A 14,740-nucleotide genomic window follows, 5' to 3' on the forward strand; every position below is an offset into this window, starting at 1 on the left:
AGACTCGGTCACGGTGGTCACGGCCACAGTTTTTATCAGATAAAATACTTTAAGCACTTTTGCAACGCGAATTATCATTGTAGTTTACATATGTACACACACACACACGTACACACCCACAAATGACTGTGTTGCATAAAAACTTGTTTACACCAGCGGTTCCGTCCGAATCTTAAAATATTCAGAATTTTGTTTTATATCTTTCCCTATCAGTCATTAGAATCCTAACAAGAAAGGAAATTATATATGTGGCGACATCTCTATGCCACATATATAATAGGTAGTACCTTTTAGGTACCTATACAATACTTACCTGTTTATTTTTATAGTTATATGTACACAAGTACAAATTAATTTAATTTAGTTTCTTTTAATTAGGAGAAAGAATAATGGCCTTGCATTGGGGATATATTTTTTTCGATTTATTTAGTAAATTTAGTTCAAATAACCCATGATTTACTAATCCAATTAATTATATAATGTTCTCTTGTTTTTTATTTTTTGTAATCCATATCTATTTCTAAAATTATTTAAAGATCACACACTTATTCCGGACTTAATCCTTTACGGGGTAGACAGAGTTAGAGAAGGCCACATTAAGCTGAAGCAACTATGTAAATATAGTTTGCGTTTGCAAAGGAAGTTAGTTCATTTAAGTTATAGGTACGGGCAAGTTCGACCGTCAAAGTTGCAAATTGTTTCTAGAACTTTGTCAATACGTGTTCTCTAAGGTAAATCTAATTTCTGTAGGTACCCCAAGTATAGGTACAAATAAATGTTAGTAAGTATATAGCATTGAATACCTTGATGACCTGACGGTGCATAATGTGTTGGTCTCAACATTGATGTATGGGGCGTGAAAAATGAGCGGGGTAGAAGAGGCGTGAAAGCAGATTAACAATTTTTTCTAGTCCCAAAATTCGAGACTTAGTATATATAAATAGTAACGGTTTGCCAGTTTAAGGCAAGGGCCTTAAAGAATAATACCAAGTTTACGGAAACCTTACCCTTTATTGCCTTTAACAATCTGTGCAGCAAGAGAAGCAGCATGACTAGCACTATTTTTACCAGCTCAGCATTGAAGATTAATATACATTTTTATTTTTCCAAACAATTAAGAAATCCGCCGTGTGGTTACCGTCATTTTAAAAAAGAACCACACCATTTCGTGGAGACGTAAAAGGCGACTAAGGGAAACGCTAATAAACTTAAGGTACTTCTTGTAGGCGATGGGCTAGCAACCTGTCACTATTTGAATCGCAATTCTATCATTTAGCCATACAGTTGAACGTGGCTTTCAGTCTTTTCAAGACTGTTGGCTCTGTCTACCCGGCAAGGGATATATACATAACTACATATATGTGTGTATGTAAGAAATCCGCTACCGAACCAGTAATATATTTTTTTATTAGCTCTTCGGATGTTTTCAAAGTATCGTGTAAATTAAGGTTACAACACTTCAGACAGACCTCTCGAACATAAATCCAACGAAATGGCATTTATTAAGAAGTAGATGCTTGTACCTATTTTACTGCTGTACATTGTTTTAGAGCCGTTAAAGGGTAGTTTCCGTTGGTGCACACAAATTTTCAAACCTCGTTTCTAGTATAACACATGATTCGACTATTCTTTTGTCGTTTTAAATAAGACCCAGGTGGGTAGCGAACATTATAGCATTACATATATTGCATTGCATTTGCAGGCATTGATTTTACCTGTATCCTAATGACGGACAAAAGGCCTTAATTCTCCTTCCAAATAGGTCTATCCGTAGCATTGCATACCATCCACTAAAAGAGATGTCGAAGTCGTCCTGGTCTCTCATCTAGTAGCATCAAGTTAAGTTAAAAGTATCAATTTAATTTTTTGCAGGCTATCAAATAAGTACAGGCGGCGTGGGTCTTCCGACATTTTAAAAAACCTAACCTTCTCTTTCCAATGGATGTAGTAAAAGTCGACTAAGGCATATGGTAGTTAATTTGGGATTCTTTTTTTAGGCGATGGAATGAATAGGAAGAGGGTTGCTAGCAACCCTCTCCCTATTTGAATCTCAATTCCATCGCATCGTAACGTGCCTCTCAGTCTTTGCGAGACAGTCTACCCGTGAAGGCGTGTTAAAATGTAAGTATGTATCTACGTGAAATAACATTAATTTAGCAGCAACGAAACTCTGCTTTATTCGCCGTAAGATACGCATGCGCAGTCCCCACGACACAGTTCCAGCATCCTTTCAGTTGGTATCCAGACCTAAAAGCAGGAGCACGTTTGCTTTCACAGCCTTCGCTGGTATTCAAACGATATCTCAGGTAAGAACACCTTTGTTTACACTATGTTCATTATTTTATTATATAAATAATACCTACGTTACTATATTGTTTTTAAAATCTGCTCAGGCGTGGCTGAAATCGCGAAAGAACGAGTTTCTAATGCAACTATATGTTAATATCAATAGTAAGGTATATTATTGTAGTATGATCATACAGATAGCTGCCGTAAAGCTTGATTTCATATCGACTTTCAAACGTTTATTCAGTCGGTTACTCGTTAACTCGTACTTCTACGATGTATGATCGTAATTTATACGTATGTTATAATTATTTACCTTTTGAGAGCGTCGGTGATCGAACGGTTAAAGTGAAAGATTAAAAAAGGGTGATGCACAGTGGCAAAGGTTCAAATATTACCTTGGTCATGTACCAATGATTCTTTTCTGAGTTATGTGCAATAAATTGATTGGTGAAAGAAACTGAGATGAGTCAAATGTTGGAGAAAACATACATTCAGGCAACCGAATTCGTAACTATGTATACCTATACCAATATTAGTAATTTATTTTTCATATGATACCTCTCTATGTTTTTTGATAGATTTTTTCAGAGTAAAGAAATCAATTGCCGTGTGGTTCCCGGTACCAATACAAAAAAGAATAGGATCACTCCATCTCTTTCCCCATGGATGTCGTAAAAAGCGACTAAGAAATAGGCTTAAAAACGCAAGGGATATAGACGTGACCATATGTATGTATGTCATATAGAAATCATCTATGAGTTTATATCTACGGTTATACATTTGTTTTATAGCGTCAAAAACTGAACTTTATACATTATTTTTAAGTAATTAATTACTTATCATAGAAAGTCAGATTGGGTTTCGATCATTTGCAAATGAAAGACAAATCCAAACCTACGCTGTATAAAATATACTCAGATTTAAACCCTCTCAGGATTGTCTTTAATGTTTGTTGGTTAGTTTCATTTGCATATACATACAATGAATACAAATTCTACTTAAAATTGTATTAAAAAACTCTATGAAATTTTGCTGTTCTTAAAATTGATTGAATATCTTTTAACATTCCCCAAAAGATTGTTTAATTTAAGCTGTCTTAAAATTGTTTAGAGATCTATTTATCACTCCTCCCTATTCATCGTAGCCTCCATTCACTGTAAAGTCGAACGGATCCTATTATCATTGAGAGATTGATACAAAAATAATGATCGTTTACTGAACAAGTTCAGTGAAACGGAACTCTTTTATTTCCTAGTTAATAAGCAAAATAAACATGACCACCTCAGAATAAAGATTAATCTGCATTCTGAGATGGCTTCTGTATACAAAATTGTATTTAACACTACTAAATATTTCTTATTAGATAGATGGTCTGGTAGAGAAGAAAAACACAGTGTGTACTCGCTGTTTTTCTCCGTACAGATTGTAAAAATCAACTAACGTTTCCCGTTAGAAAATTTTGGGATGTTTTATACGATGGGCTAGCTGCTTAGCTAACTGTCACTATTCGAATCTCAATTTACCGTTGAGCCATATAGCTGAACGTGTCCTTCAAGTCTTTTCGCGCTGGCTCTGACTACTACTGTAAGGTATAAAGATGTGATTATATATGTATATGTATCAAGCATATATCAACTTAGTAAAGATATCAAATAGACACAAGACTCGAAGTCCACTTTTAGCTTAAAGGCTAAATGATAGAATTGAGATTCAATTATAGACACAGCTTGCTCGCCCATCTCTATAAAAGTATCACATGTCATTATAAGCCTACAAGCCTTACAACGTGGGCTTGAAGAGAAAGAACCGTCTGGCTGGAGACACTGACATGTTTCTTTATAACAAGACCGGCAAGGAAACAAACATTGCAAAAAAAAAATGCTATAACATTACATTACGTACCTTTGTTTGAACAGTCCCGTAAAAAAGGGTAAACTCGAGACCGTGTTTGTCAAAGGCCAAAAGGGAATTGTGAAAATCAAATATAAATCGTAAAAGCGAATATTATTTCCCGCCGGACGTGGAATGGGTTCGATCAAATTGAACTTTGTTTACTTTACGTAGGTAGGTAGGTACCTATTTGTTCTACAAATATTATGTGTTAGTTCGCTACGATTACATGGAATACTTATTGGAATCTATTATTTGTGTACATAAGTGTGTTATTTAATTAATTTATTTGCTAAGACCCACATAAAAACAGCCAAGTATCAGTAACATGGCTACTAAAAGTCTTCAGCAACAACTCTTGTATTATTAATTTTTGAAAAAATGCGGAAGTTCGACCTAACAATTTTATGAAATGACGCCAAAAATTCTATACAAATTTCATCACGGACATAACCGTACTGTTATAATAGTACAAAATATATTGTACTCGAAAAACTACGGCTATAGCCGCGGAGCGGTTATGACGTGTATGACACTCCGGTGTTTGCGTTTAGGTATGTTTTGAGTTTTTTTTTAATACTTAATTTTGACGGTAGCGAAAGTTGAGTAGATCAAAGATTGCCAGTAAATCTTGGCCTATACGATGATTCTATAGTCATGGCTCGGTTATCACCGTAGCTCCGTTTATACCATCTTTTTTAGAGACAGCATATGCCGTACTGTCAATTTTCGAATTTTAGCGAGTACTGCTATAACAGATCCGCGCCGCAAAGTGTTAATAGCATTGTGAGTGATGTCGTAAAAAGCAACTAAGGAAACAGGCATATTCATCCAGTGCTGTGTGATAACTACTAAGAGAACGCCCGTGTGATACGAAAAATCCCGTTTACTTCCGTTCCTGCGGGAATTTCTCAAAATCTTTCTTAGCGGACGTTCAAATTCCATTTTTATAGGCTCTGTAGGTTTTGAGATTTCGTTATCAGTGAGTGACTGTTTTTCGCTTTTAGATATATATATATATATATATATATATATATATATATATATATATAGATAAGATAAGCAAGGTCTGTTTGTTGCAGCACCTCTGGCGGGCGCGGGAGCCTGCCGTCCCGAGACGAGCGCACCCACAAACATATTCTCCGCGGTGAACAACTTCTTCGCTGATTCACCTCTGGTGAATCAGCTCAAAGGCATCATGGTGAGTTTCTTGGTGGCTGAGAAATACTGGTTGGTTACTTTTTATATATATAGAGACTTTAATGTGTTCTATTTCAATCTGTTTGATGGTAAGCAAGACGGCTTGATAAGTTGATGCTTATATCTTCTTCCTTTTGGCTATAGTCCTGGTTACATCACCCTCTTCACGCTGGGAGAAGCCCGAGGACTGCTGGGTCTGTCTACCCCGCAAGGGATATAGACGTGATTAAATGAATTAATGAATAATACAATAAATATAACAGCTTCACTAAAAATACTTCTAACCATTCATAGGAAAGTGTGAAACAAATTACATTATCGTAAGGAAGTTTCTGATTAACAAGCGATGGCCAAAAAATTATTTATCTCGGACTATCTCTGATCTCCGCTAATGAGAAATGTCAGTAGAGATAATAACAGAAGATCTATGGCGAGTACCAGTAGTAATAGAATAAGAATATTTTCTCCTGGAGATACATTTATATAATCGTACTCTTTTATAAACTTGGGACTCTTCTTGTAGGCGCTGGATTTGCAACCTGTCACTATTTGAGTCACGGTTCCATAATAGAACCTTAAGCTGAACGTGGCCTTTCAGTCTTTTCAAGGCTCTGTCTTTCCCGCAAGAGACTTGTTTAAATGTATGTCTATATATTCACTTATGTACGGTTTGCGGGCAATGGAGATATCTCTTGAGAAAAAAGTGTCGTAGACTTCGTAGCGCGTAGCTTCGTCGTAGCATATGCGTAGCGCCGTAGCATAGTTGTAGCTATTTCGTAGACTCTAAAAAAGTCCTTAGCGCAGCATATTTATTGTCTAAAATATTCCCAAATAAAGCTTCGAAACTTTTAAACTTTTATGGTTTTATAATCCATACAAATATAAATCACTGAACCGATCTTCATGAAATGTTGCATACTTATGTGTTATGTGGAGTACGGAGAAGAACATATTATGATACCTTTCATGCTGGCGAAAGTTAGATTCGTATTGTAGGATACTTTCAATTAGTATTATTGACTCACCATAGGTTGCCTGTCACACGCATAAAAATAATATTTATTCTAGACTCGACAAACAAGCAGCAGCGGGGGTGAGCCGGGCCCCCCTGACGACACCACTCGACCTAACAGCAGAGAGCCGCCCGCGCTGGCTCTCAGTCCTTCTGAGAGGTAAGAATTTTAAGATAAATATAATAATGTTTACTTCTAGACTTGACAAACAAGCAGCAGCGGGGGTGAGCCGGGCCCCCCTGACGACACCACTCGACCTAACAGCAGAGAGCCGCCCGCGCTGGCTCTTAGTCCTTCTGAGAGGTAAGAATTTTAAGATAAATATAATATTTACTTCTAGGCTCGACAAACAAGCAGAAGTGTAATTGAGCTGACTTGGGCCCAGCTGACGACACTACTCTTTATTTTCTCTCAGTCCTTCAGAAAGATAAGACCAATGTAATATAGACAGCTGTTCTGTGATAAATAGTCTTGCGTAATTGCACATTTCTACTCGAAAATGGCTTTGACCAGAGCTGTGTTCTCTTGAACGGTTCACGGAGGTCAAAAAAGAGTGGCTGGGTATTATATTCCCTTACTCACCCAATTTAGACGGTGTTCATGGGCTCCTGGGATGGAAGACGTTCCTACAATCTAACGAAGGCAAATATTCAGCAAAAGAAGAAAATTAAAGCAATAGCTTAATAAGGTCATGCTCAAGGGTCATAAGACCCTTGTCAGATACGAACGATGCCCTTTAGTTCATACAGTTATCAACTCTTCATATCTCATGACGATGTAAGCAGGTAAAATTAAATCAATTTGCGATTGGAACTGTCCTATAAATACGGCGAAATGTTTGAATATCATTTAAGGTAAGTCTATTGTTTTTATTTGTAGAAGGGCCATCGGTGGCAGAGAAGTATAGGTGCCTACCTGAATCGTTATCGGGACTGGTTTCAAATAACACTACCACTATATATTTTTATATATTTTTCATTGAATAAATAAACATTGTGTTTGATGTCTTTGCTATTCTGATGTCAATTAAATCTCATGTAGAATATATTAAAAATAGATATATTCGATCATATGAACTAAAGACTTCGTTTGTTCAATTTATATTCAAACATCTTTCAATCTCTTTCGTCCTTGATCGCAAACAAATTCAAAGTCATTCCTTTACTATCTACCCTTTGAATTCGTATGCCCTTTGTAAGCCAAAGATATTGAAATATTTTGAGTCAAAGGAAAGATTGATCTATGTATAATTTAGCTATACATACTCGTATACCTTCTTCGCGGAGGGATAGGTAGTCATCACATAGGCATTTTTATTCCTGCTAACTTTTTCTATTTGAATGTCGAACAGCTGAACGTGGCCTGCAAGCTTTTCTAAATTGTTGCTTCTATTTACCCCGTAAGGGATAAACATGTGATTATATGTTGTTCTTTTGCAATATTTACAAACATCCAGCGCGTCGGTCGAGCGTAGCTACTCTCGACTTGACCTTTCACCAGAACGTACAGAAAATTACAGAAAACAAAACTTTCTAACCTCATAAAATTTGATTGCACATTTCCTAGCTGCCAAAAAGCGGGAATGCGCAAAGAGTAAGGCTGTGTTTAGAGTGTCGCCACAAGACGCGCAGTTAACCGGCGCGTTTTAAAAAGCGTGTGGACAGATGTGAAACCGCGCGCGGCACTTGTCAGCGTGGACGCTTGTGAATTAAATTACTTTGAAACCCGGCTAAGATCTAATGTTATCAACGCGCGCGTCCAGGCGATTTAAACGCTTAACTCTAAAATCAGGCTGTTGTCACACTCACGCATTTGTTCGGAGCCGTCCACACGATTATGCTTACAATGACATTAGATATAATAGCCCCGTTTGAGTTACGCAGTTCAGTTGGTCAACGTTGCCAATGCCCTGCACTTTGCAAGAAAACGCGATACTCGTTTCACAGACACTCTGAAACCGGCCTATGGTTGCGGGTGTTGTGGCGGCCAGGGGTGATGAATGGGAGGTAATTTAAGAAAAATGTGCGGAAATTGAATGGAGGATATTTTCACTTATGCAATTTCGGGATAAATATAAAGAAACTTTCATGTGATTCGTTCAAGCTGCACCATCAATTTCGACCTTTTTTATCTTCCATAAAATCATACTATTGATTAGATTTGATACATCAGCTTCAAGGATCAGGAAACCTACACCTAAAGATAGATTGCTCTTGCGAAATAGTAGATTTGACTTGGCAACTTTGACCCCTCTTATCCACATTCACACTAAAAGAAAAAAGATTTGTATGGTTGTAATAAACAAACGCAAAAAGGATTGAACATATTTTGATAAAATTTGGTATAACATATAATAGACCCTTAGGTATAACATAGTCATATAATTTTTTTTCTGGAAATTCCCACGGGAGCAAAGTCCCAGGTAAAAGTTAGTATAAAGTGATACCATAATCACTATTATACGGTAGCGAAGCAAAAGTTACATATACAAAGGGAATCATTTCTAAATTAAGCACATACAACATTGGTCTTCATTTCCACAGCGTTAAGGTTCAAATTGGTCGTTAAATTGTTAATCTATTTGAGACGATATATCTCCTAATCCCCTCGTATGTTGCCAAGACAAAGACGGGATTAATCAATAACACATGTCGACCGAAACAGCTTTCAATGCAGGATTTTAACTTGTACCTACTTATTACCGATGTATATATCTATTTTGAATAAGTATTCGTTTTCTTAAATACTGTCAGCTATTAGGTAAAAGCGATTTTGCAAAATATCGGTCCAGCGGTCTAGCCATAAAAGCGTAACAAACGCATTTATAAACGTCTTTGCCTATAATGTCTCTGTGTAACCCGAGTATTTTTTAGTGTTAAAATTTTACTGTGTAAAATACATTGGGACGTGGTTATAAACTTAGGATTCCTCTTGTAGGCGATTGGCTAGAAACCTGTCACAATTTGAATCTCAATTCCATCATAAAGTCATTCATCTAAACGCGGCCTTTAGGTTTTTCCGCTGTTGTCTCTGTCTACCCCGCAAGGGATATAGACGTGACTATGTGTATGTTTGTCCACAACCTGCTTAATGTTGAGCAAGACGAGATCTTAGGTTAACCTAGCCTTGTAGGCATCGCGAAACAAAGAAAAAATACGTTACTACTTCAAGAATGCAGATTTTTTACCCGTGTCACTGAGTCGACATACTCGTATATAGTTCCTTTACTACTAACTCTATTTTATAGCATAGAATAAAATTTAATTTTATTCTACTTCAGGCATTCTCATTAACTATAGCAATTTAAATATTGTTTAGTAAAAGGTTTTCTTGCTATCAAATATTGGTGAGTACAAAGTACATGTTCAAAGTACAAATGCACAGTGAGGGTACAAATAAAAGATTGATACTTTGAACTTCCGTACAGGGTACAATGTTTGTTTTATTATAAGTAGGATTTAGATTAAATGCTAAGCTGTTTTTATGATAAATCTCATCTGGCAGTAAGCTGTGGCGTAGCATATAAGTATTTTTAGGTAATTTAGTTTGTAATGCTTTTTATATTTTCAACGGAAATTTAGACGTACATAATGATTGTGTTTGAATCTATATACATTATATATGTGGTTCTCGGCACCAATAGAAATAAAAAATTGGACCACTCTACCTCTTTCCCATGGCTTTCGTAATAGGCGAATAAGGGATAGGCTTATAAACTTAGGCTTCTTCTTTTAGGCGCTGGGCTAGCAACCTGTCACTATTTGAATTTCAATTCTATCATTGAGCCAAACAGCTGAACGTAGTCTATCAGTCTTTTCGCAACTGTTGGCTCAGTCTACCTCGCGAGGGATATAGATGTGAATATGTATGTATGAAGAAGCATTTTGTAACTTCTTAAAAGTTATTTCACTTTTCTCCATAAGGCAAATAAATTAATCGTATGGAACATTGGATCTTCGTTTTAATACGAAGTACGCAGAACCACAAAAATACAGAGCCCAGGAGAAAACATTTTAAGTTAATTCCTACTTAACCTATATCAAACGAGCTTTTACTGCAAAACTTTTTTACGCCACAGAACGTGACGTTCCAAGTCCAAAGGAATAATAATAAAGTCTGAAGAAGGTGGCTGAGTCTTCGTTATCATTAAACAGAATTTATTCTTCGGAGCGAATTTCTTTGCAGACGTAACTCAAGATTAAAATTTGTACTAAAATAGTCCTTATCTGGTTTGTGGGTCTTGGGATCACGATTGACAAACGAAAATTATTATTATTTGAAAAAGGTCTTAACTGTTTGTCGGTATAAATATCTGTTTGTTTGCACACGCTAACTCCGCAACTACTGAACCGATTTGATTGAAACTTTTTATGTTGTATAGCTATTCAATTTGGGCAACATATTGGCATACATACATATTTTAATGAGTTACCTATACAAATCGTAGATCACTAGAAATACTCGCGGGAACGGGAGCTAATGGAATTGTTCGTTTTTCGCGGGCGGAGACATGGGCGGACTCTTGTATAAGCATCCACTTTGCATATAGTAGGGGCTTTGTTTGATCTGACCGTTCTTTATATGGAGCCCGGCTGATAAAAATTTAAATTGAATTCTTGTAAACCCATTCCAAGTTTGAGTGATATGCAAATATTCTGAGCTGGAACTTTGTGTACGGATGATATAACTTTTTATTTTAATATATTATACTTATTGTGCACGGTACTAGAAATTGTTTTTTAAATGCATAAAATTATAGGCCGAAAAAAAAAATATTGCAGACTACCAAATCTCCGTACAAACATATAATCACGTCTTTATCCCTTACGAGCTAGACAGATCTAAGTCTTCATAACACTGAAAGGTCATGTTCACGACTACCTATCCAAATTTCATAAGAGTAATTTTAACCACCTACGATTAAAGTATGAATTGTTGCCCGCCGTATTTAATAAAAACGTGCGTGCTTGTTAAGACATTACTTTGAATGTTACGCAAATCTATGTTTTAGAAAAATTGACGTCCGATGAAAATGCTGCAGTGTAGTTTGTTCCGCCGCTTGTTCATGCACATGGGCTTTGGAAGCGGTAGTAGTTAGTTATAATTAGATTTAAGTGATGTGACATCAATAAGTGATACCTTGTATACGATTTTGAAAATAAATCTATTCTATTCTAAACATAGGTATATTAAGGTAGGTACCCTAAAAGACTTAAATGTATAAATTTTACAGCGTGATCTCAGACCGATCGATCACACCATCCAGACAGCAGCAACCCCGTCAAGTGACCTTCCTGAAGCCCGCGGCGGACACTACTCTGGATAGAAAGGCTTCCATCGTCGACGAGACCACTGGCATTACCAGGACTCAGATGAAAGGTAGCTGACTCAATTTGTAATGGCGCAGAGTCGAAGCGACTCACCTTTAGCTTTGGGATTATTTTGACCCATTAATCCTCAGTGGTGACAAAGCCAGTGGTAATAACTGGATTAAAACGTCTTTGGAAGGAGAAGGCTTAGACGAACGTGTGTTGATCAAATTGGAGATATTTTTGCGAAAGGTTATGGCAAGAGTATTTACCATTAACCGACGAGTTTGCGTAAAGAGTTACGAATTTGGATAAAGCGTAAGAAGTATGCAGGAATGGCAAGTGGAAAGATAAAGTCTCAGCCTACCCCTGATCAAGGGGCGTTATTGATTGCATTCTTCCATCAGCTAACTTTGACGATTTGGCGAGATTGTGTACTGGTTTTACTTTCATAATTTTCACATCTATTTTTACTATAGTTAGAAATTGACTTGTCGCGTTATCGTTGTGTCAGTTATAAGAACCCAAGAAGTGTAAGAATTGAGCAGGTAATTTAGTGGGTAATATCGAATGTTTTCACAACATTCACATCGAAGTCTTAATGATCTGTCAAAAAATTCCAGAGTTCCGCGAAGCCTTCCGCCTGTTCGACAAGGACGGAGATGGTACCATCACGAAGGAGGAACTGGGACGGGTGATGAGGAGTCTAGGCCAGTTCGCAAGGGTCGAAGAGCTGCAGGACATGCTGCAAGAAGTGGACAGTGATGGTAAGAGCACAGCCAAAACGTTTCAGTAGGATGTAAAAATATTTCACAAGCTTGGCAATGTGAGCCGAGGGCAACCCGTGAGAGTAGGCCTTATCTGTTTGACATGATTAGGTACATTATATCCAACCTGTCCTTTTTCACTGGCACACCAAGCTTCCTCAGATCAAATTCTATACATTTTATACCATAGGTATGTAACCCCTTCTCGCTTTCTTTTATCTTCAGGCGACGGCAACGTAAGCTTCGAAGAATTCGTCAGCATCCTCTCTAAATCCATGTCTGGTGCTGGTGGCGCCACCACATCCGCGGAGCAGGAGGAGAGGGAACTACGGGACGCGTTCAGAGTGTTTGACAAACACAACAGAGGGTACATTTGTGCGTCAGACCTGCGCGCCGTGCTGCAATGTTTGGGGGAAGACCTGTCTGAGGAAGAGAGTGAGTATCTCTTGATTCTTCAGGCGTGGTGGTAACGGTTTTGCCTGAAACCAAGGTATTCTTCTTGTTGGTTAAGTTGATTTTGTCAGCTTCACAATAACCTTTTGTATTATTTTCAGTTGAGGACATGATCAAAGAAGTAGATTCGGACGGAGATGGGCGTATAGACTTTTTAGGTAAGTACCTATCAATGAATATAATACCACTAAAATATAATCATATGTAACATCATTGTAACCTGTTTTCATAAATAAAAATGTATTGATCCTGCAGATCACATTGAATTAATCGAAATTTTACACGACCAAAACCCACCCAAAACTCGTTACTTTGGTAGTCTTCGCGCCTGAAGCATGGTGGCAAAGAGTAAAAATTTAATTAGAGTTACCCTAAGGAATTTGTATTTGTTCTAATCTTTTTTTCATAACGCGGTTTTCTCTAAGACAGGTAGCTGTTTAAAACACATTCTTCATCATCATGGCAAAGAGAGTAATCGAACCTTATTATTCTTGGTCGTTGGTATATTCTTGGTTGGTTCAAAGCTTGTTTTGCTTCCAGAGTTTGTCCGCGCCCTGGGCGAGCCAGAAGACGCGTGTGACGATGAAGACGACGAGGACGCCACGGAGGCTGCAGACATCTTGATACAACGAACTATCATCGCTAACTAAATTTAATGTAGACTAATTGTTTGTGCTTCACTGATCCTAAGTATTAACCTTGTTTGATTGCCATGACAGTCGATTGCAGATAAACCTGGCTGCACCCGGCTTTGGTTTATATTAACGTACTACTTAAAGCTAGGTAAAGAGTCTAGTGGTGGAATATATCTTTTTAGCGCGTATAAAGATATTGCTGATTGAAGAGTAAATAATTTGCAATAATCTTAGAGAGATTTAAATTTGAAAGTTATGCGTATCACTCTTAACTTTTAATTCGCCTTCTGTAACATTTATAGGAACAGCAGAAAAGTTGTATTTTTCCATCTATTTAAAATTTAATTGCATGATTTATAGGAATGTGCATCATCAACAGTAAAATTATTTGAAAACAAATGTTACATATTATTTGAACTGTTATGATCAATTGTTTTTTCAGTGAAGCATAAACTTTTAACGATAAAAACATTTCGATAAAACATTCGCGAATGTACATTGCTTATGAATATTCGGAATTTTGTGAATTTAACGAATTATAATTACATTTTATTAATAATGTTATTACATTTTAAATACTTGCGAATGACTCCCAGTACCGACTAATACCTAGTACTGTATGCTAGAACTATTATATTTATTATGGAACCCTAGTTTCTAAGGATTTCTTTCATCAGTAAGAATTTTAAAGATTGAGAAATATGTGCTTAGTTTCGTCGATGAATCTTGACGTGTATGCAAACGACTGCATGTGATTGTTAGACGTATCGAAGTCACTACAATTGTATGAAATTATCTGGTTGTGCTTCAAACTTGTATGATGGATCATAAGATAATTATATCTTCTATTCATATATCTATTTAGAAATATATTGATAAATCAGGACCATTTAATCTACTTAATTATTATGAAGATTCGCATATCAAGAATTCATATTGCGCAATATTTGCTAGTAGATTTTAAAATTTTATTATTCACGAAAAAATATTAATAAAAAAAACAAATAATTCATAATTAAACGATATACTACCTTTTAAATTTATCATGAAAATTAATATATCTTAAGAGTTTTACTTTTATGGACAATATATTAATTCTATAAATTAACAATAAATGTTACAAGACATGAGTTATAAATTTACTCTTTATTCTTTTATAAAATAATAGACCTCGCGTATTTACC

The 14,740-nt window shown here is 36.4% G+C and overlaps 1 protein-coding gene across 1 annotated transcript; it reads left to right on the forward strand.

The window, feature by feature from the left end:
- Positions 1 to 2,241: 2,241 nt before the first annotated feature.
- Positions 2,242 to 14,740, forward strand: LOC106129857 (neo-calmodulin). Its single transcript, XM_060950521.1, has 8 exons — positions 2,242 to 2,306; positions 5,262 to 5,380; positions 6,448 to 6,551; positions 11,626 to 11,771; positions 12,325 to 12,468; positions 12,694 to 12,903; positions 13,023 to 13,079; positions 13,462 to 14,740. The coding sequence occupies exons 2-8, from the start codon at positions 5,378 to 5,380 to the stop codon at positions 13,569 to 13,571; spliced, it is 774 nt and encodes a 257-aa protein (XP_060806504.1). The 5' UTR covers positions 2,242 to 2,306; positions 5,262 to 5,377; the 3' UTR covers positions 13,572 to 14,740.

The sequence above is a fragment of the Amyelois transitella genome, chromosome 22 (assembly GCF_032362555.1).
Source record: "Amyelois transitella isolate CPQ chromosome 22, ilAmyTran1.1, whole genome shotgun sequence".
In the NCBI taxonomy this organism is placed as follows: Eukaryota; Metazoa; Arthropoda; class Insecta; order Lepidoptera; family Pyralidae; genus Amyelois; species Amyelois transitella.